At 33.8% G+C, this 24,184-nt stretch overlaps 1 protein-coding gene across 3 annotated transcripts in view; it reads left to right on the forward strand.

Moving 5' to 3' along the window:
• PPP2R3B (protein phosphatase 2 regulatory subunit B''beta) overlaps positions 1–24,184 on the forward strand; it is a 129,980-nt gene that overhangs the window by 62,918 nt on the left and 42,878 nt on the right. For all 3 annotated transcript variants that reach the window (XM_074213684.1, XM_074213685.1, XM_074213686.1), the window contains exons 5-8: positions 4,178–4,252; positions 10,860–10,946; positions 12,841–12,997; positions 18,221–18,269. In XM_074213684.1, the coding sequence (XP_074069785.1) occupies positions 4,178–4,252; positions 10,860–10,946; positions 12,841–12,997; positions 18,221–18,269 (368 nt within the window). The remainder of the gene's footprint in view (positions 1–4,177; positions 4,253–10,859; positions 10,947–12,840; positions 12,998–18,220; positions 18,270–24,184) is intronic.

Below are 24,184 nucleotides of genomic sequence, written 5' to 3' on the forward strand. Positions count from 1 at the left end.
CTTTCTGACAAATAAAAGGAAAAGAAATAGAAACAGTGGCAGATTTTTATATTTTTGAGCTAAATAGTTACTGCAGAGGATGACTGCAGCCATGAAATGAAAAGACACTTGCTCCTTGTAATGAAAGCTATGGATAATCAAGGCAGTAATATTAAAAAGTAGAGATATCACCTTTCTATTAAAGGTTCATATAATCAGTTAATGTTTGAGAGTAGTTTGGAAAGCAAGGAGATCAAATCAGTTCATACTTAAAGAAATTAATTCAGACAATTCACTGAAAGGCAATTTGACTGAAAGGTCAAACTCTTAAACAGAACTTTGGTCATATAATGAGAAGACAGAACTCATTGGAAAAGACCTTAATATAGGGAAAGATTGGTAAAAGAAAAAGAAGATAGCAAAAGATGAGATGGATGAGTAGTGTTTTTGAATCGATGAACATGAACTTGATCTGACTTAGACAGTGGAGAGAATAGAAGGACCTGTCATGCTATGAAGAGTCACAAAAAAGTCAGACACAAATTAAGGTAGATAACAATAGAGGGAGAAGAGGGCCTTGGACAGACAACCATGAAGATAATTCCAGCTTATATGACATCTCTTGGCAAGGACAAAGGCATGCAAAAAACTTGATATTTCTCTCCAAATGTAACACATATATTCAGAGCCATCACTGAAAAGATGGCCATAGTGTGCTACAAAGAAGAGGTCACTTAATTCCTTGACAGGTGGAAGGTTCATAGATGTTGCATATATTTTCATATTTTTTTTCCCATGTATTGATCAATTGTGCTCTTTTTCCTCTTATTTTATTCTCTTTAAAAATTTTCTTTTTGGGGGCTGCTAGGTGGCGCAGTGAATAGAGCATTGGCCCTGGAGTCAGGAGTTATCTGAGTTCAAATCCGGCCTCAGACACTTAATAATTTCCTAGCTGTGTGGCCTTGGGCAAGCCACTTAACTCCATTTGCCTTGCAAAAAAAACCCCTAAAAAAAAATGGTCTCTGGGAAGGGGGGGGGATTCTAGGAGAAATTTTTGTGATGTAAAAACAAGAGAACCATTAGTAATTTATTTAAAAGAAAAGGTTAGAAAGGATGAATAAAAATATGTTGAAAAACATTCAGGAGTATATTAAGAACTTTTTTGTGTCATATCATGGATCTTTTTGGTGACCTTGTGAAGACTGATACTACTATTATTTGTTGTCTGTATTTGTAACTGAAGGAAATTCTAAATTTTAATTGGAAGTTAAAGAACATTTTGCCATTATTCAAGATCATGGACTCTGAAGTCTGTCCACAGAAGCTTAAAGGGGAAGGGTTCCCTTAATCTCATAACCTATAAACCATAAATATATTCTTTTTAAAAAATTATTGCAGCAATTTCTCTGATAGACTTATTTTTTTTTTAATTTAAGCCAATGGGGTTAAGTGACTTAGCTAGTCAATTTTTAAGTGTCTGAGGCGAATTTGAACTCGGGTCCTCCTGACTCCAGGGCCGGTGCTTTGTCCACTGTGCCACCTAGCTGCCCCCACGAATATATTCTTTAAGGAAATTGGGAAGCAATTGATCTGGCAAATATGAAGTAACATGAAAATTAGGCCAGTTATATTTTTACAAATCAAATACAACTTGATGCCTACGTGGAAATCATTTCTGACCAGATGTGTACAATGGACCATCTATTTTTTGTAAGACAAAGACTGAAATCAAATACCAAATTGAAAGAATCAACCAGATGTGGCATGCGGTTGAAACACTGCCAATCCGTTTACACAAATTGTTGACGCTGAAAATGGGAAGTGAATAAAGAAACAGATATTGACCAATTCTCACCATCAAGATATTTTAAGCAATATAAATTGGTTGCCACAAGGAAAAACCCTTGACTTCCTTACCAACAAGAGAGATAAAGCAGCCAAAGACAACATCATTTTAGCATACAGGCTTATTTTTAACATTCAGCAAAGAATAGAGGAATATCATGAGATAATCCAGAGAATGGAGGAAAGATCACTGAGATGATCAACGTGTTAAAAAAACAAGTGAAAACAATGGTGGAAAAATAAGTTTATAGAAAGCTTGTTAAGATGCAATTAAACAAAATCATTGTAAGGATTTTTAAGAATAAAACTTGCAGACAATGTACCCATGAAAAATTGAAATGATCTATAAAGATTTCTTTGACAAACTCCCTCTCGACAATGGAATCCCCATTTTTGGAACCTGTCATTGTCTCAATTGTACTATATAAGGAAATGTACACTCAAGAAAAAAACAGATGAGAAGAAGAGCCAAACAAGATCTAGAAATAGTTCAGTTTTTATAATTCTGTAGGATTGATTCTCAGATTTCGTGAAAGAAAAGATGCTAAACAAGTGAGACATCTCAATGCTTTCTCATCTCTTCAAAATACTTATGAAAATTATCTTGACCTTCATTTAGATGCTTTTTAATGAAAGAATGAAGAGATAGGGAGCATGGCAGACCTTTGCAGGTTCAGTATCTTTAAAATCATGTAATTAGGAGATACATGGAAGGAAAACAGTTTTCTATTATTGTTCGTAGACAGTAAAAAGTACTTGATTCAGTAGAGCAAAGGACTATCTTAAAAGCTATTCACTAAGTTTCTCCCATGAATGTATAATACTGATACAAAAAATCTTCAAGAAGGGTCTCTGGTTATTAATATCAATTAAGGCATAAAGCAGAGACTTGTAAGCTTACTAAAGGCGTTTTCAGTAGTCATACAGGATATCCAGCACAAAGTGAGGGGGGAATCCCTTTAGATGGTGAGACACTCTAGATGCTCCTTTTTGTGGGTGACATACCAATTGAAATTAAGTTCCAAAAGATTGCAGATCCTTTTAAATAAAATTCAAAATCTTTCAACAGACTTTGCTTTACCTCTTCACTTTACAAAAAAAAAGCAAACCAAAAAAAAAAAAAAATGAAGAGTCCCAGTTGTATAGACTATGATATACTATTAGATGGCGATCCCATAATGCTGATCTACAAATATGTATCTTAACTGATACAAATGGTTAATAGGTTGAACCAGAAAATGAAGTGTAGGAAGACTTTTGCCTTAGGAAACTTTATATATAGTTTTTAGTGACTAACCCTTCTTTTTGCAACAAAGACTAACTTTTTAATCAAGATTGGTGTTAAGCACTGGGGGAATAAAGAAAGCCCTTAAGAAGTTTTACCATCTATGTGGTTGATAAACAAGATACATCTGCAAAATAAATTTGAGATAAATCATCAAAAGCACTAACATTGAGGAATAAGAAAAGTTTCTTTCCAGAGATGGGTTTTTAGCTGATATTTGAAGGACAGTGGGGAAACTAGGAGTATTGATGACAAAGGAGTGACTTCTAAGCATGGGAGGGACAGTCAGTGAAAATGCAGTTGGGAGATGGAGCATCATGTGTGATAAAGAGCAAAAAAGGTCAGTATTACTAGATCATAGAGTAGTAGTAGTAGTAGTACATTGGGGTTAATAAATTATAAGATGACTAGAAAGAATGGAATCAGTTTATGAAAGACTTGAGAAGCCAGATAGAGGATTTATTATTTGACCTTGAAAGCCTTAGAGAGCTACTGGAGGGTTTGTAGGAGGGCATAGAGAAAGAAGTACAGGATAAAAAAAGCATGGATGGATTGTGATTTATATCTTTGGAATGAATAGTACATAAGTGAGATTATTAATTTCAGACTATTCTCAAAAATGGTCACTCTTAATACTATGTTTATTTACACGTTCCTCCAATAGACTGTAACCTTGTTGGTAGAAGCTATCATTTTTGTCTTTGTATTCCTGACACTTAAATACAGTACCTTGCATATTAAAGTAGGAATTAAATACTTATTGAACTAATGAAATTGATTCTGTAACTATACTATGGGAGGGGATAGATTCTGATAAGATTATAGACTACATGAGAATAAAGACATTCTCATTTATCTTTGTATCTCCCTCATTAACAAAATGGATTCTCAGAACTAGGCACTTAATAAATGACTGAGTGAATAAAGACTATGAAACTGGCATTATTTTATATAAAAAAGCACCTATAATGATAGATGATTAATTTCATCACAAAAATGAATTATAGAATATTCATTCCATGTATCTCTTAGGTACATAATATCTTTTTTTTTCCCTTTTTTATATAGGATGTAGTGAATACACATCCTGGTTTATCATTTTTAAAAGAAGCATCTGAATTTCATTCTCGGTACATTACCACAGTAAGTATTCTTTGTATGAAAAATTATCATTGTTCCATCTAGTATTCAGTATCACCATGTAAAGCAGTATAAAGAAAGTATGTTTCTTTTTATTTAATATTCTCATTTTGTACAATTAATGTTATTTTTACATTAGTAAAATATTCTTGTTTAAGAGTAAACGAGATATCCCCTCCCCCCATAAATACAGACGTGCTTCAGCGATAAAGGGGAAAGAAAAAAAATTAAAATAAAAAAAATAGTAATAATTGTAGGTATGGCCAGGTGGCACCAGCCCTGGAGGCACGAGCACCTGAGCCCACATCCGGCCCATACACCTAACAATCACCCAGCCGTGTGATATGCAAGCCACCCGAACCCCACTGCCCTGCAGAAACCAAAAAAAAAAAAAAGAAAAGAAAAAAAAGACCCAAAATAAAATAAAATAGTAATAATAGTAGGGGTGGCTGGGTGTTGGACAGAGCATTGGCCCTTGAGCCAGGAGCACCCAGGTCCCAATCCGGCCTCAGACACCCAACGACCACCCTGCTATGTGGCCCCAGGCAGGCCACCCAGCCCCATTTGCCCTGCACCCCCCAAAAAAAATAATAATAATATTAAAAAAATGTGCTTCAGTCTTTGTTCTAACACCAATAACTCTGTCGTGCGTGGATCACATTCTTTATGATTAGTCCATGGCAAAAGTATGGTTTTTTTTTTTTAAAAAGGCAATATCCTCCTAACCTTAATTTTTTGTGAGAAATTTTCTAGGACTTAAAACTGAATTCTACCTATAAGTTGTCTCCAAAGTTTTTAGTCTTTTGCAAGGCAATAGGGTTAAGTGGCTTGCCCAAGGCCACACAGCTAGGTAATTATTAAGTGTCTGAGGCTGGATTTGAACTTAGGTACTCTTGACTCCAGGGCCGGTGCTCTATCCACTGCACCACCTAGCCACTCCATGTCCCCAAAGTTTTAATGTAGTTTCAAGCTATTAAAGGTTAAGCTATTAAAGGTTTAAACTATACTAATGTATTATGATACATAATGTATTATGAAATGAATAGGAAAATTTCCTTAATTGAGTTGAGCTGTATTTTCTGTGCAAAATAAAGACTTGGAAAATTCAAGTTCTTTTTTTAGTATAATTTTCAGAATATCAAGATAAAATAATGAGTGAATGTATTATTTCAGAGTACAAATAATATTAACTATCTGTTCTTTTAATCTAGGCTTATTTAGCTAATTCATGGTTTTCCTGTTAAGGTGAATTTAGTTTCTAAATTGTTTTTGACTACTTCTAATTTTGAAAGGAAGCATGTCAACACTGGATCTGGAGTCTGAGAACCTGGATTTGAAAACCAGCTCTGCTCCTTATTAATGTTATATTGGTCAAGTCACTTATACTTTATGAACCTCAGTTTCCTTAGCTTTAAAGAGTTCAATTTGACAACCTTTGAGTTCCCATCCAGCTCAATGTAACATTAGAATTTTAATGCGAAGATGCCTTACCAGTCTGCCTAACCTCTAATCCAGATGTAACTTGACTAACCCATGAGAATTCTACTCCATTAAATTCGTGGAATCTAATATTTGGAAAACAAGTTGCAGTTCTTTTGTCCATCTCTCAACTAAGATCTTGAGTTAGACCCATTCATCATTTTTATAATTAAGTTTCATACTAGCTGCCATTAACTTTACTTAATTTCTGGTATAATAGTTTTATTGCAGTCAAAAATGTGAAAGTACAAGGTATTGTGGCATATAATGGTGTGAACAGTTTTATTTGTCAGGAAAATGATGTCACCTCACAAAGATTCATTTTGGAGCTGAAAGCCAGCAAATAGCAACTAAATCGATATATTTTAATATGTAGATATTCTACCAAAAAAGGGATTATACTCCAAAAGTTCACTTTTAAGTTTATTGGAACTTGAAATGTATTTTTCCATGGAAATGTTATAAATAATGGTTAGGTTCCTAAGCCAGTCTACAAAAGTTATAATGTTTTTATAATATTGTATTGTGCTAATACCACCAAGGAGCCTAACCATCTCATTTAATGTTGTTTCTATAGGAAATTGTCATGAGTTTCAACTTGAAATATCAGTAACATACACATTGCCTTTATCCTCCCTATATTCTCTCCCTAATCTATTCACCCCGCAATGGTAAAGTATTACATTATTCATTCTCTCTACCTCCTCTACCTCCGCATTTGCTTAGGACTATCTCTGAATTCACTGGTCATAGTGCCCAAGAAAGACAAGAATTTAAAGTTTGGGAGGTGAGGAGAAGTGTCTCAGGAAGACAGTAATAGAAGGGATAAAGGCTTCAGGCAGCAAACATCTATTAATGACTAAACTTGTGTTATTTATTGTGGTAAGCATTGAAGACAATAGTACAAACTAATAGAAAAACAGCCCCTGATCTCATGGAGTTTTCATTCTTATGAGGGAAGATGATGCATAAAATGGAGAAAAGCTGGGGAGGATAAGGAAGAATAGGTATTTTTTTTTGGGAGCATGATAGCCAAGTTTAGAGAGGCATAAACGCTGCTAAAAGAAGAATAAAAGTCTGACCATCCAGAGCCCATCTTCAGAAATGGAAGACCCTGGAAGGAAATTCATCAATGGAAGAAGGGGGCCAAATTGGCAAGGATATGTTCCAAAATCAGAAGACATCAGGGACTGAGGAAAGCTCCAGTGTGAGAACACAGCCATGGCATGAAGTACAGTCTCACAAGCTAGAATGGTCATTGGGGTGTGAGAAGAGCCTCTGCAATGTAAACTTGGGATGCTAAGTTATTTTAGGCCAATTCCCTTTCTTCCCCTTCTATTTTACCATGGGTCCCAAGAAGAGAACTTTCCACTGTTACTTATCTCTTGTTTCTATCAAATAGTACAATAACAATCCCTACCTTACACTTGCAAAAATGGAGGTTTCATAGTTTTACCTCTTACCTTTCTAGTTCCAAAGCAAACACATAACTATTTTGAAGTTTCCTCTAGTCTTTTACTGCTAGTAGCAATGGAAAATATATGTGATGAAAAGAATACCTGTACTCCCTTTCTTCCATTGGTTGAGTCAACACAGTCAGACACATTGAAACTTATCTAGCCAAGTGATGTCATTTTGCTCTTTTTCAATAATAGGGTGAGAACCAACAATCTGCCATCTGTGCTCCTTTCCTCCCCATATAATACAACAAAGAACAAAGACATAGGTTATTATTGTGGGTATTTGGGGTTTGCAAGATAACGATTAATCTCCATTTTTAAAAAACACAAACTTTTGCTGTCCTCTTGTAGGAATTGGGAAAAGGCTATGAGGTAAGGAATCACAGGCTTTGGGAAGAGCTAGGCAGTACCTTATTTAGAAAATGAGATAGGCTAAGAATGTTACCAAAGAGTTCATTGCCGGCATTGGGATTGGGATTCAGCTTTTATTTTCTTCCTTTGTATCCCCCTCATAAAACCTGCCAAGTAATGATACTAGAGTGAGGTAAATGGTGGGTACTATAAATAGCTAGTGGATTAAGAGAGAGACTAGGACTGAACTAGAATCTGAAGGAAGGGAAAATTCCAAACAGTAATAAGGAGGGAAGGAAAATGTTAATGACTTCTCGGCTACCTGGTTGGAACAGTAGAGTGGAGTGTATGGGGTGTTCATGGAGGACTAGCACCGCTGGTTTGCAGACTTTGTTGAGCCCTTTTCAGGGCTACACATCTATTTAAAAAAAAAGTAAGGCAGTGGCGTTAAGAGACTTGCCCAAGGTCACACAGCTAGACAGTCATTAAGTGTCTGAGATCAGATTTGAATTCAGGTCCATCTGACACCAGAGCCAATGCTCTTATCTACTGCGTCACATAGCTGTCCCCTTTCACATCCACTTTTTTTAGGTTTTTGCAAGGCAAATGGGGTTAAGTGGCTTGCCCAAGGCCACACAGCTAGGTAATTATTAAGTGTCTGAGACAGGATTTGAACCCAGGTACTCCTGACTCCAAGGCCAGTGCTTTATCCACTATGCCACCTAGCCGCCCCCACATCCACTTTTGATGTCCACCCTCACCCAACTCTCACTCATGACTCCAAGAAGCTGCATCATGTCCTTAGGCCACACCCTGGTAAACCATCTTGGCAGATGGACTAAAGCAGGTTTAGGGTAACAGACTTCAAACTCATCGGTTTGTTAGGAGGATGACTATCTTGGATATGTGAAAACTCAGTGGAATGGGTGGATGAGAATACTTTGTTCCAGTGGCCACAAAGGTAGATTGAAGCAGGCTCTGTGGTGCACTTAGAGCTTGATCAGACATGAAAGATGCCAAGGTCATTCACTGCATGCAGGGAGGTTCTCTGCCCCTTGTAGATAGGACACTGAACCTGGAGTCAGGAAGACCTGGGTTCAAATCTGTACCATTTGGCGGCTAGGTGGTGCAGTGCATAAAGCACCGGCTCTGGAGTCAGGAGTACCTGGGTTCAAATGCGACCTCAGACACTTAATAATTACTTAGCTGTGTGGCCTTGGGCAAGCCACTTAACCCCATTTGCCTTGCAAAAAAACCCTTAAAAACAACCCAGTTCCAAATCTGTACCATTTGTCTGATGCTTCTCTGTATGTTTCTTTCTATGGAAAATGAGGAAGTTGTATTCAATCTCATTCAATATCCCTTTTAGTTTAAAAAGTGGAATCCTATTATTTTTGTTTTTTAAATAGTATTTTTTTCCTCAGCTGTATGTCAAGACATTTTTGCATTCATTTTTCTTTTCTTTTTTTTGGAAGGCAGTGGGGTTAAGTGACTTGTCTAAGGTCACACAGCTAAGTTAAGTATTAAGTTTAGCATTCATTTTTACAGATTCTTGAGCTCTAGATTTTTCTCCCTTTTACAGTTCCCCTCCCCTCTTTCTAAATGGGAGATAATTTTATATAAGTTATATATGTGTGTTTATGTAAAACATTTATAAATATTATCCTATTCTCAAGTGACTTTTTGAGTAAGGGTTGAGATTAAATTGGGATCTGTCTATATATTTGAAGTTTTAATGAACTTGGGGTTAGAATAATCAATTAGTTTATTCTTCAAATATTTCCTGTCCTTAGAGAGCTATTAATTTTTTTCAGACATAAATCTCAGTTCACATGGAAAGAACTGTAGCAGTTAACTTCAAAGAGTAGCTTCTTTCCCTCTATATACTCTGTTGCCATCTAAAATTCTTACTCTCTGACCTGAATTCTCTATCATAGGGTAGAAATTAAGATGAGAAGCACAGGTTCTAACAATAAATATGATAGAAGAATTTATGGAGCTTTTAAGTATATTTGGAACATATATATGTTGGTTTTTTAAGATAAATATTGTTACATAAATTACTAGTTTTTAAATTACTATTAGCAAATGTAGTTAGACTTTTTGATAATGATTTTTCTTTTTTTTTTTTTAAGTTTTTGCAAGGCAAATGGGGGTTAAGTGGCTTGCCCAAGGCCACACAGCTAGGTAATTATTAAGTGTCTGAGACTGGATTTGAATTCAGGTACTCCTGACTCCAAGGCCGGTGCTTTATCCACTACGCCACCTAGCCACTCCCTTCTCTCTTTTACTTTCGAATTTTTTAACGCACATTTCCTTTCAGCAAAGAATAGGCAAGGGAAGGTAAATGAGCTGATACCATGAGTTAAAATAAGATGCCTAATTTAACATTACTTTCCCCATTAACACATAAATCAATGTTTTCAAAGCCTTATGGAATGTGTATTTAAGACTTATAGGTGGTTGCTTATTATTGTTATTGTTATTATCATTATCATTATTTGTTGACCTTTGCTTCCTATTCACCACAGGTGCTTTTTATCCAATCTTTGGCTTCTTTTATTTTCCATTAGCTTCAGAAAACTATCATATTCCTTCATGTCCTCTTCTCTAGGAAGGATAATCTAAACTTAATGAACTGCATAAACAACAATGGAACTTGAGACTAAAATTTATTTACTTATTTCCTATTGCTTTTGTTACCTAGATTGTAAAGATGAATATGTTGTCCTAATTGGCAATATTGTTGCTTTTTTAAGATCTCAAAATAGATAATGACAAGTGGATAACCTGTTCTAAGTCATAAGCTAGTTAGAAAATTATGTTAGAAATTATTTTACCCAGTACTATAAAAAACTGAAGTAAATTTCTCTGGAAATATGCTTTTTTTTAAAAGAAATGTCTAATTCAGTCAGTTTCAAGCATTAGAGCAGCCCTAGATTTTCTTGTAACTGGAAGTTTCAGTTTTAACTCTACTATGTTGTATTGTGAATAAAATAACAGTAACCATTTGATAAGAACTCTTCATCTTAGCACTAAAACTAAATGTCAGAGGGTAAGATATGTTAGCATTTCTTGGTTCTTGTGTTTTCTATTTAGCAACATTCCTGAACTAATTTACATAAAAGTGTTTTATAGAGACCTTAAACAAGTTAATTGGTTATAGAACAACAAATAAGTCAGTATAAATACTGTACCATTATCTGAAGCCTAGATTTTTAAAAAACCCTACTTAAGATTTAGTTTTTAAAGAGAGTCCATTTTAATCAAAATACAGGAATACTCATTCAACTTAACATAATTATTGTTACTTGTTGCAGGTTATACAGCGGATTTTTTATACGGTAAATCGGTCCTGGTCTGGGAGAATCACTTGTACTGAACTGAGAAAAAGCAGTTTTTTGCAGGTATATTTTCTTTTTATCAGAATAAATAAATGTAGTTTCTGCTAATTCAGAAAACTTGACATTTTGCTATTTTAAGCCTATAGAATTTTGCATTGCTATCAATTTTAAATCTGTAAATTTTTGCATGGATATAATGGCAATTATTTGTTTCATATCAGTATGTCTTAAAACATTAAAATATCTGTTCAGCTTAATCATTTAACACTTATCTTTTATCATTATCTTTAAGAATTCAAAATCATACAATCATTTATCATTTATCATTTATCTTTAAGAGTTCAAAATCATACAATCTTAACTAAATTATTCCCTGAGTTCTCAACATTTTCAAATACAAAAGTTTAATTTCACGCTAAAGTAAATATTATTCTAGAAATCTTTGAGTTTCAAATTTAATCTCCTCTGCCATAAGTATCTTTCAACTTTAAAAAAGTTCAGATTCTATGAATTTTATGTTAGTTTATTTTGATAAGTACAAGTATTAAAACATATAATAAAGAACATAAACTAAAGTAAGTTATTGTGTTTACTATGTGCCAGGCCCTGGGACTGGGCTACACATGCCATGGGGATATCTTTGTCCTCTAAGAAGATAATCTCAAAGTAGAAGGCATTAGTAAATGTCTCTTCAAATAAAAAGGAAATAGGCAAAAGTAAGGAGAAGAAGCCATCATAGGCATCATGGACAGTCAATAAAAAGGCAAGGGGTTATGGATAAGGAACATCATATGGGCCATTGTAGCTGGATTGTCCAAAATCCCCTTATGTACATGTAGCTATGAATTTACCTATTAATTTTTGGTCTCTTGTTACTATTAATTGCATAGTTGCTCATATGTATAATATTCTTTTGGTTCTTTTTTTCATCTTTTAAGAATTCAAATACTAATTTGAATTCTTCATGATCATTTCTGATAGTGCAACAATATTCCTTTATAGTCATTGTTAATTTATCCAACCATTCCCTAATCATTGGAAATATAGCCTACTCTCAGTTTTTTACCATTAAAAATAGATGTGCAAGGGGTGGCTAGGTGGCATAGTGGATAGAGCACCGGCCCTGGAGTCAGTACCTGAGTTCAAATCCGGCCTCAGACACTTAATAATTACCTAGCCATGTGGCCTTGGGCAAGCCATTTAACCCCATTGCCTTACCAAAAAAAAACCCCTAAAAAAAATAGATGTGCAAGAAATATTTCAGATAGATCTTTTCCCTATTAATAGGAAATTAACAACTTTTTGGGAATATTGTCCCAATAATCTGATTACTAGATCAAAGAATATATAACTCCTGCTAATTAATTCCATATTCTTTCCAAAAGACTGAACAAGTTAAGTTTCTAATAACAGAATAATGTATTTGTTTTAGGGTGGCTAGGTGGTGCAGTAGATAAGAGTTCTGGCCTTGGAGTCAGAAGGATGGGAGTTTGAATCCATCCTCAGACCCTTGCTACTTACTAGCTGTGTGACCTTGGGCAAGTCACTTAACCCTAATTGTCTTACATCCAAGACCATCTCCAGTTGTCCTGATTCATAACTGGCCACTGGACCCAAGTGGCTTTAGAGGAAAAAGTGAGACTGGTGACTTAGCACAGCACCCCCTTACTCAAATCTAGTTCATGTATTTGTCATGACATCACCTCCCTGATGTCATGGTTCTCTTTGAGAACAAAGAACACATATCAACATATTTGCTTTATAATAGTTGCCCCAGCATTATATTTTCTTTGTTAATTTATGAATATCATTGTAGTAGAATCTTGGAGTTGGTACACTTTGCATTTTTCCAATTATTACATATTTCAAACATTTTTCCATATAGTTGATTATTTATGCTTCTTTTTTTCAGAACTCCCTTGCAAGATATCTTAATGGACTGTTTTTTTCCTAATAGAATGTTGCACTATTGGAAGAGGAAGCTGATATTAACCAGCTGACAGAATACTTCTCTTATGAACATTTTTATGTCATTTATTGTAAATTCTGGGAACTAGACACTGACCATGATCTCTTTATTGATCCAAAGGATTTGGCCCGACATAATGACCATGGTAAGTCAAATAGCAGATCTGTAAGTATATAGTCACACAATATTCACACTCTGCATGCTGTGGTAACTCAGTAATCCCTATTTATATGACAAACAATACAGGATGAATCTTAAAAAGAGACTTCCTATCTTTTCCATTACTATTTTCTTAGGTAATTTTGTGTTATTTCTTCTCTGAGTTTTATAGTAAACCTTTTATAGTAAACCTCTTAAACCAAAGACCAGGTTTTCTAGAATTCATATCTCTTTTGTTTTCTCCTGTGGTACCCAATCTCAAAAGCATGTATTAAAATACAGCACATAGACAGCTATTAATGTACAAACAATTTTACTTTTTTTTACTATACGTAAAAGTCAGAGTGCAAACTGTTCACAATTTTACATTACAAGTTTAGCTTGTCCTAGCATAATACATTCATTAGCATTATTCTTATCTTTACTATTTAATCTACTTCACAGCTTTTTTTCCCCCTTTCCTTGGTTAATTTCTACCTTTTTTGTTAATTCACTTTTCTAAGACTCAGTTAGTATTAATTCTCACAGTCATTGAAGAAACCAAGTATTTATTTTTTCTGGAGTCTGAGGTCCTCTACTTTCAGATTTTGTTTGAAATTATCTTTATCTACCCTACACTAAGCCTTCTTCCGTAAAATTTCCTTCTTCAACAAAGTCTTCTTCAGTGTTCATAGCACCCTGCTGCTTAGCTCTCCCAAGCTGAGCTTACTTTCTAAGACTTACAATTCACCAATGTTTTTGTCTGTCTTTAAGAGGAATGGCTGGTGGGTATTCATATTGTGCCACTAGAGGTGAAATTCTTGGACCAGCACAAGACAGACTGGAGTAAAAATCATTTGCCAAGAATGTTTTCATTAATCAAGAATAATAGTTGGAGTTTAGAAAATGATCAGTTACCACAGTAGTTCCAATCATAATATTCTGAGGGATTGATTCCCATGACCCACCAGGCAGCTTCTTGGAAACCAAAGTCTTTTGGTTCCAGGGGTGAGTATGGATTAGAGATAGGTTTGGATATGCTGTGTGGTTGCCACTTTGTCCCCAGAAAATCATTCTGATACTTTGCCCAAGTGTTGCTGGAGCTCTATGGTGCCTCTCTGATATGGGAGGAACTCTTATCCATGAGGCCAAGGATTCCCTCTGCATCCAGGCCATCACCAAAGTTCTGTTTCCTATTAAATCAGACTGTGCAGTAATAATGGTTCAGGAAAAGGCAGTGATAAGGATGGCTTTGCACAACATTCCTCTTACAATAATCAACATAATGTATATGTCTTGCCAGCATTCATTTGATGTCATGAAGAACAGCAAACAGCTTTTTTACACCTCTGTTTTCTCTATTTATACTCAAATTCTTCATGCCTTCTCCTTTTATTATCATCAATCTAGTCTTCAGTTTCTTACCATAGATAACTCGCTTCTTATTCTGATCATCTTGAAGAAGTTGCTTATTGACTAATTTCTCTTAGACATTGTGGCAAATTGGCACAGAATGTTAGCATATTTCCAACTCATGCAATGTGTATACTTTTTACCCATCAGTTTAGTATTATGCTATATTAATTTAATCATTCATTCACTTATTGTTGGACATTTAAAGTATTTTCAGCTTCTATCTGCAAGGAAATTCTCAAAAAATCACGTAATTATCCAAGGAACTTCTTCAGGGTTATTAACATTATAATATCTACAACTTCACACTTTTCCTCAACCTTTTAATGATATTTGTAGAGAATTTTTTTTAATTTGCCAACACCTGATTGATCCTACTATTACATTCATTCCAAAATGATGTTATAAAAGTTCATTATAATTTTAAATAAAATATACTTTCTTATGTTAACATATTAACATTAACATAGTTAAACATTTAGTAATGGTTATTGAATCAAATTGTAGCAGAAATAATTTAGCTTTCATTTCACTGAATTTAAACAATTTTATCTTAATTTTTGCAATGGAATGTGTTCCTGAAATAATTGTGTATAAATCAACTCATATTTTAGACTCTACAGAGAGGCTTTAAATTTAAAGGATTCTTGTATTGCACTCTTTAGTAAAGTAATAATTGTGATTTCTTTTTTGTGGAAGTTTGGATTTTCTATATTCCATAGACTCTTAAAACTAAAAAGAGCATTAGTTGGGGGCGGTTAGGTGGTGCAGTGGATAAAGCACCGGCCCTGGAGTCCTGAGTACCTGGGTTCAAATCCGGTCTCAGACACTTAATAATTACCTAGCTGTGTGGCCTTGGGCAAGCCACTTAACCCCATTGCCTAGCAAAAAACCCTAAAAAACAAAACAAAAAAAAGAGCATTAGCAATTGCTTAATTTATCCATTCATTTTATAGATAAAGGAACCAAAATCCAGAGAGGTATAGAAATTTCCCCCAAATTATTTAAGATTTTTTTTTTTAGGTTTTTGCAAGGCAATGGGGTTAAGTGACTTGCCCAAGGCCACACAGCTAGGTAATTATTAAGTGTCTGAGACCGGATTTGAACCCAGGTACTCAGGACTCTAGGGCCGGGCCGGTACTTTATCCACTACGCCACCTAGTGGCCCCTTAAGATTTCTTTTTAAAAATTTAAGATTTCTTTAAAAAATGAGCAGAAGCAGTGTGGTATATAGGAACAATTCCTAGCTTTCAAAGTTCACAGACCTAACTACAAATCATGGTTCTTTAATTTTGTAGTTTTGTGACTTTGAAAAACTCACTTGAACAACTCTGTAACTCAGTTTCCTTATCTCTACAGTGATGTGGTAAGACTAGATCACCTTTTTTTTTTATTTTTTATTTTTTTTTAGTTTTTGCAAGGCAGTGGGGGTTAAGTGGCTTGACCAAGGCCACACAGCTAGGTAATTGTTAAGTGTCTGAGGATGGATTTGAACTCAGGTACTCTGACTCCAGGATCATTGTTCTATCCACTGTGACACCTAGCCACCCCTAGATCTTACCTCTTAAGTCACTTCAGACCTAAATCTAGGATCCCATGACTCCCAAGTACACCTATAAATTTGGGTATAGACTAGATCTAGCCCCTTCCAGTTCAAATTGGCAACTGCTACAAATCATGATTGGATTTATTGGTTTTGATTGTCCAAACTTAAGAAAATGAAGGAAGAAATGTTAATAATGCATATTAAACTCACATGTATGTTATATGTACTTTTGTTTCAGAGAACTACTTGTTAAACATTTACTAATTTGCCTCTGCTAAATCTAGCTTCCTGGGATGGGTTCTTAAGTAGATTTTTAAAAATCCTTTCTTCGTGTAACATATATGAGACTACTACAGATGCTGTTAAAGCAAGTTTAGTTTTATTTATAATTAACTATGCAATTATATAATAATTAATTATGTAATTATGTAATACCGATTGATATGTAATATATATTTTTAGGCAAATTTAAGATTCTAAATATTAAAATTAAACTACAAATATACTCCATAGCCAAATGCTCGAAATAATTTATGCCTCATCTTCCATTGAACTTTTATACCTTCTCTCTTGTACTATAGACACCCTTATATATTTTATTTCCCTACTAACTGGCACTTGGTGCCAGATTTCTATAGCAATTTCGTAGAATGGATAATTATTGTTTACTGTGTAGTCTTTTATTTATATCATAACATTTCCCCAAATTTGTAACTTTTTTATTGGACCTATAAAATATACTCTGCTACTAAGATAAAAATTCTCCAGTTTCCCAGAATTTCCTATGAAATTCTTTTTTCTTTTTTTAAATAAAATTTTATTTATTTAAGGCAATAGGTTAAATACTTTGGTTAAACTAGAACTCAGGTCCTCCTGATTCCAGGGCTGGTGCTCTATCCACTATGCCACCTAGTTCCCCAATAAATTTTTCTTGAAGAATTGAAAGAGCCATACAATCTTCTGAATGCTTAAGTACTTAACTAATTCCTTAGCTAATAATGGCACTTCAATAATTACATCTCGAGAGGGTTTTTTGGTTGCCTGAGATAACAATTTCATTTTATGCATTTCTTTAAGGTTTGAATTAAATTTAATGATTGGATTAAGTAATTATGAATATTCCATTAATTTATCTTTTTTGTATTTTTCTGCTTTTTGAAAGCTTTCCTTCAAGTTTTCAGAGAGGTACAACAGCAGGTCTCTCTGTTTCAAAGTGACAGAATAAATGGCAATGAAAAATTGTCCTTTAAAAAGAAATCAAGATTAGTATGAGCCAGTAGTAACCAATTATTCCATTTTTATTTATTTTATTTTTATTAACTATTCATTTTAATGAATTCATTTAAAAAAAGCCTATCTGATTAAAAGTTCTCATAGCTGCATTGTATGTAAACACAAATCAAAAATCACCTTTTAAATGTCCAACAATAGGTAAAGTAAATGTAGCTGAATAAATTGATATATCAAATACTGTAATTCCTTAGGGTTAATTATAAGAATTCAAAGAAATATGGAGGGAATTTTATAAATAATGTAAATCAGGAAAAAAAGGGAATACGTACTAGCCATAACTAAAGAGGAGAAAAAGTCAGTGAGAATGAAGGAGCAAAGAATCTTAATTAGAATTTTAAGAAATTAAACAATTATTATGAAACATTTAATTGAAATTGTTAAAGAAATCATACAATAATTTTATAGAACTTAAGTGTTCTTTTTTGCCAAATACTTTAAAACATTATCTCATTTTATCCTACAGCAATCCTGGGAGGTAGTTATTGTTGTCATTTTTACTTTAGAGATGAGAAAACTGAGGCAAACCTTTGCCTATATAGAATGACTTGCCCAGGGTCACATGGATAGAAAATGTCTGAGGCTGATTTGAATTTAAATCTTCCTGACTCTAGGTCCAGTACTCACTCAATCCTTTTAGCCACCTAGTTACATCATAATTTAAGCTGCTAACACTTTGATCTATACTGTTTTACCTTATTAAGTTGTACAACAGAAAGAAAAAAAGTCACAAAGATTTAGAAAAGCTGTTTTTAAATCCAATACATAGCACTTAAATACCATGTAACTCTGGTGAAGTCACTTGAAATCTCTTAACTGGTCTCCACACTGTAAAATGAGTTCTGATAACAATACTAATAGAGGTAAACTTGTAGCCTTTTTCAAAATAGGTAAAGTTCTACAACAGTATCTTCATAATTAATTGCTTTTTGATAACTTAATGATGTAACTGAAAATTATAAGTCAGCTTATTTTTTACAGCTATATCCAGTAGGATGATTGAGAGAATATTCTCAGGAGCTGTGACAAGGTAAGTGTAACATTTTATTTTTAATATTTAATTCTATGCTTTTAACAATTTTAGATTTTTTTACAAAGGTAAATATTTTCAAATTCTTAATAATTTACTATGAACAGTAAATTTTTCAGTGTGGAATGTGGAAGGAAATTAATATAAACTTTATAGATGGAGGAATTTTTTTCCCTCAGTCGTTTTTTTGAAAAGTGTCAGATTAAAAAGTAAGATAGTTTAGATACTTACTGCCTGTAAAGATATCTATGAGCTTTCCTATCAAGTAAATAATTTTACTATTACTTGCTACCTTAACTTAAGTTATTTTCTCAACTCTCATTTGTGTCAATGAGGGAAAACTACCATTCTGGATATTTTTGGTTATGGTTCATATTTAGCTAACAGTGCCCTCTTTTTTCTGCAGGATTTCCTTATGCTTTCATCTATTTTATTTTGTTTTGTTTTTTTAAAGATTCATTGACACTTTTCTTTCAGGACCAGAGTCACTTCCATTCACACCTCCCCAAAGTCTCTTTCACCCCAACTCTCTACCACAAAGAAAAAAGTGCTGCTGTATTTATACATGTAGGTCCCTTTCCCTCTTTGATCTCTTTGCCTAGTAGTGGTTTCACTTGATTGAAGGGTATGCAAGGTTAAGTAACTTCTTGTAATTACAATGTAGAATTATAATTCTGCATGTAATTCCAAGTAGCTTTTCAGAATTGCTGAACTTCACACCTCCATCAGTAGAGTATCAATGTGTATTATATATCACTGGATCATTAAATATAGTGGAAATTGATTAAGATTATATTAATATATAAAATGTAGTAATTATATAATTATGTAATGGTAAATTAAAATTCATCAATTAATAATTATATTGTATTAAATAAAATATAATAAAAGTTGAGATACCACCTAGATTAATATACAATATAATTTAGTAATACATCTCCTTTAACAATTGTCTTTTTTTTTACTCATCTTGCTAGTCTGTTGAGCCAAGTAGAACCTCAGAGTTATTTTCATATTATTTTTATTTGAGCATTTTTATGTAGTTATTGATAGAAGTCTTTTTTTCTTTTGAGAACAGTTTCTATATCCATTTAACACTTAGGTAATGGCTTTTGTTTTTATATCTGAATCAGACATTTATGAGAGAAGGGTTCCCTTCCTCCAATTAATTTTTCCTTCTAATTTTAATGACATTGATTTTATTTTTGCCAAGCTTTTCAGTTTTTATGTAGTCAAAATTGACCTTTTAAATCTCTTGTGAACCTCCCTATCTATACCCTGGTTAAGAAATGTTTCCCTGTCTATAGTTAGAAAAGGAATCTCCTTGCTTGCTTTTCAGATTTGTTTATATAATCTTATATGTCTTATATCTATTACAAACTCTAATATATGGTGATGTAGGTTGGTTTAAACTCCATTTCTGCCAAAACTGCTTTGCCAGTACTTTTTATTGAATACTAAGTTCTTATCCCAGTAGTTGGCATTTATGGCTTTATTGAACATTATATGCTACTGTGTTCTTTTGTCTTAGGATCCTAATCTGTTCCAGTGATCAATTTTTCTATCTTTTAAACAGTTCTAAATGGTTGCAAAAATTATTGCTTTATAGTATAGTTTGAGATCTGGTACTATTATGCTTTCTCATTTTTTCCATTATTTCCCTTTGGATTCCTGACCTTTTCTTTTTTTCCCTAATGAATTGTTGTTTTTCATTTTATAAAGTAAATTTTTTGGTAATTTGGTATATCACTGAATCTTAATCTAGGTGGTATCACAATTTTTATTATATTTTATTTAATACAATATAATTTAGTGATATAATTTATTATTAATTGATGAATTTTAATTTACCATTACACAATTAATTATATAATTATGTTTTATATATTAATTTTAATAAATTTCCACTATATTTAATGATCCAGTGATATATAATTATCTTTTGTGGTCCACATCTATTTCACAATGGTAAATAGTATAGGTTTGAGACTAGTAAAAACCTAGATGTTCGTAGGCTAACACAAGGCAGTTAACACAAATGTTTACTTAGGAATAGTATGAAAAGTATATTTTACAAAGATTTATAATTGATTCAGTTGAAAAGCAACTTTCTTGCTTCTGTATTTGCCATCATGGCTTTGATGGTCAGAAGTATTTGCAGACCTAAGAAGCCAGTTGCTATTTTTCGGCCACCTTTTGTACTTCAGCCACTATAAAATTACATGACTGGCTTGATTTTTTTGGAAACTTGGTCCATTAGAACAATTAAATTTCAAGGCTAGTTTTATTACCCTTTTTTTTTTTAGGGTTTTTTTTATGCAAGGCAAATGGGGTTAAGTGGCTTGCCCAAGGCCATACAGCTAGGTAATTATTAAGTGTCTGAGGCCAGATTTGAACTCAGGTACTCCTGACTCCAGGGCCGGTACTCTATCCACTGCGCCACCTAGCTGCCCCCTAGTTTTATTACCTTTTTTAGAGAAAAAAAAGACCAGTCTGCATATGGTAGGTGTTGTTTCTACAATACACTGTGCTTTGGTGGCAAGATCCTAAAGGTAAATTATAGTCTAGAGAATCTTATACCACTTAAGACTTCTAAAAACAAACCTGATCTCAGGATTTTGAGGAGCCTTTTAATGGTCAGCACTGCAGGGCAAAAAAGAAAACAAAAATAGAAAGCCAACCCCACTTTCTCTCAAAAAACAAAGTAGAGAGTGACAGGATATGGGAAGGTCTTATAAACAGGAAATCTCAGACTTTACCTCTCCCCTAAGCCCTGTAGCTTAGAGACTTGGATTATATGGTGAGTGGTGCCAAATAATAGTCATTCATCAAGGAGCTCTTGTTATAAAATGATAATGAACAGGAGCAGCACCAGGAATATCAGGGCCATGAAGAAGAGTAGTCATCAATGCTCATTATGAGTCATGGTTTTCTCTAGTGAAGTAGTTAACAGGTCATTATTGATTTACATGAAACCTGTCCAAGTACTACAGTCAATATCAGAACATGCCCAAAACCCAGCTGCATTTGGAAGAATTACCAAAATTTTATCCTTTAAAAGACTTTTTCTAAAGGTCTCCAACTCCTTTCCTGCAGACCTTTTCATCCCTTTCTACGACCCCCCCCCCCACCTCTACCCCCACAAAGGACTATCTTAACAATTAGCCCCTTTGTCCAGTAACCTTTCCATGAGAAGGTGTTGTCAGTAATACCTGATCAGTAATGCCTGAGCTTTGGATAACAGACAGCAGTAGAGGGGCTTTATCAGTTCCCAATTGTATTGGGTAATGAATGATAACCCTGCCCAAGCTATTGCCCTTGCAGTGCCTCCTCTTCTGGGGCTCACATCACTCAGTATGCTGCTACTTCTAAGAGAAGTATTTCTTATTTTCCTACTAGTTGCTGCAGCCTGAACTGCTACTTATTCTCCCAGTTCCATTAGGACAAATGACACTATGAACTGTTGATTGGATCTATTTTCCTGCCTGCTTCCACCGGGGCCTTTGAAATTTAATTTTTTCATTGCTTGTGGGTTCTCTGTTGTCTCTTTTTGCTAGGTAGGCCTAGAGATGCCACTCTTTTGCTTCTAAGGATGGGAAATCTAGGGCAGATGACGGGGGAATGGTACTGGATATTTTCACATAGAGATAATATCTCTCCAATTTATTTTTTGTTTTTTTTTTTGTGGGGCAGTGGGGTTAAGTGATTTGTCCAAGGTCACACAGGTACTATGTATTAAGTGTCTTGAGTACAAATTTGAATTCAGAATCCTTCTGACTCCAGGGCTAGTGTTCTATCTGTTGTGTCACCTAGCTGCTCCTCTCTGCAATTATTTAGGTCTATTTCTATGTGTCTTAGTGGCTAGCTGGCCTTTCAGATTGTGGTGAATGTTTTTTTTTTTAACATTCTGTAATTATTTTGAATGGAATTTCTTTTCTGTATCTCTTACTATTAAGTTTTAATGGTACTATTAGGATGTATTTAGCTTGTTAATTAATGAAATTAAATATTTCAGATAATTTTGAGTTGTATCTCTAGAGTTCTCTAAACCATGTTATCCCTAGATAATAATATTGCTGTTTCTTCTTTGTTTTATCCCTTAAATTTAGTTTTCTTTTATTTTTATAGCAGGCATTTCTACAACTTTAGCAAATGATAGTTGTGACAGTACCACTTTGTTTAACACTCTGTTCTTATTAGAAAGCCCTCTAATATTTCTTCATTATAGTTAGTTGTTGATTTTTAAAAATAAAACTAGATACTCTTTATCATGTTAAAGAATAGTCTATTTCTTCCTAAACTTTTTAATGTTTTTAACATGTAAAAAGTGTGGCATTTTGTGAAGAGAATTTTTTTCATCAATTGAGGTAATCATGAGATTTATCTTTTGTTATTCATATTGCCTATTAATGTTTAAGACTTTTATGTTAGAACAGTTCTGCATTCCTAGTATAAATACATCATGTAATATATATGACTCTAATATCTTGTTATAACTCCTTCACTAATATTTTTTCCATAATTTTCCATCATTGTTCATTAGAGATACAGTTTTCTTCCTCAATTGATCTCTCCCTGGTTTCAGTATCAAGATCATATTTGTTTCATTAAAGGATATTGTCATCTTTTGCAAATGGTTTATCTAATATTGGAATTAGTTGTTTTTTGATAGATGTAATTTGTCAATATGTCTGGTCCTTCTGAATTTTTTTCCTTTTTGAGTTCCTTTATGTCATATTTTTTTTTCTGAGATTGAGTCCTTTAAATTCTTTCTTATTCTGTTTATTTGAATATTTCATGTTTTTTGTAATATTCATCCATTTCATTTAAGTCAGTTTTGTTGACATGTTTGGGGGGAAATAATTTATTTTATTAGTTCCCTCAAAAATGTGTCCCTGGTTTTATTTATCATTTTAATTTTTTTATTTTCAGTTTTTTTTCTCTCCTCTTTGATTTTCAGAATTTCTATTTTCCTGCTTGTTAGGGTTTTAAATTTTTTTTTCTAATTTTAGTTGCATTCCCAAGGTATAGATTTGGTTTTCTCTCTCTTATTGATTATGCAATATTTAATTTTTTCTCTCTCTTATTGATTATGCAATATTTAATTTTTTCCCAAAATCCTGAATTACAGTTTTGTAGTGTACTTTGAGATGTGGTACATACTGCCTCTTTGCTTCACATTTTTTTCATTTGATAATTCACCTACTACCCAGAGGCAACAGATGGTTCAATGGATAATGTGTGGGTTTGGAGTCAAAAAAGGACAATTAAAATTCAGCCTCAGACAGATGTGATCCCAGTCAAGTCACTTAACCCTCTGTTTTCCTCATTTTTCTTATCCATAAAATGGGCATAATGAGAGCACATTCCTCATAAAATTGTAAAAATTACAGGAAACAAAATTTGGGGGAGAAAAAAATCTTACCACAGGTGCTTAGAACTTAGTAGGCACTGAATAAATGCTTTTCTTTTCTCCTTTTCCCATCTGCTACAAAGCTGGAGAAAATCACCAAACCAGGCAGACAAGACACACTACAGATTTGTTATGTGATCTTGACTGATCCTCAGGATAGTGAGGCAGTCCTTTACCACCTTCTTCATTGATTGCCCCACTCACTAGGAGGCTTTTCCAATCTCTTCACCCCTCCAACATCCCACAGTTCTCTCTCTGCTCCCAATCTCTCAACTGAAAACTTTGACTCATACTTTACTGAAAAAATTAAGGCCATTCTCTGAGAATTTCCTCTTCTCCATTCTTCTTCAGCTCACATCTCTCAGAATCTTTCTGCCATTAATATCCATTTTCATTCCTTTCTCAAATGAAGAGGGTACCATTCTTGCAAACTATACTTGCACAAGTGATCCTATTTCAGACTGCCCATTTGTATTCTGCCCAACAGAATGCCCATTTAGTC

The sequence above is a fragment of the Macrotis lagotis genome, chromosome 1 (genome assembly GCF_037893015.1).
Source record: "Macrotis lagotis isolate mMagLag1 chromosome 1, bilby.v1.9.chrom.fasta, whole genome shotgun sequence".
Classification (NCBI taxonomy): domain Eukaryota; kingdom Metazoa; phylum Chordata; class Mammalia; order Peramelemorphia; family Peramelidae; genus Macrotis; species Macrotis lagotis.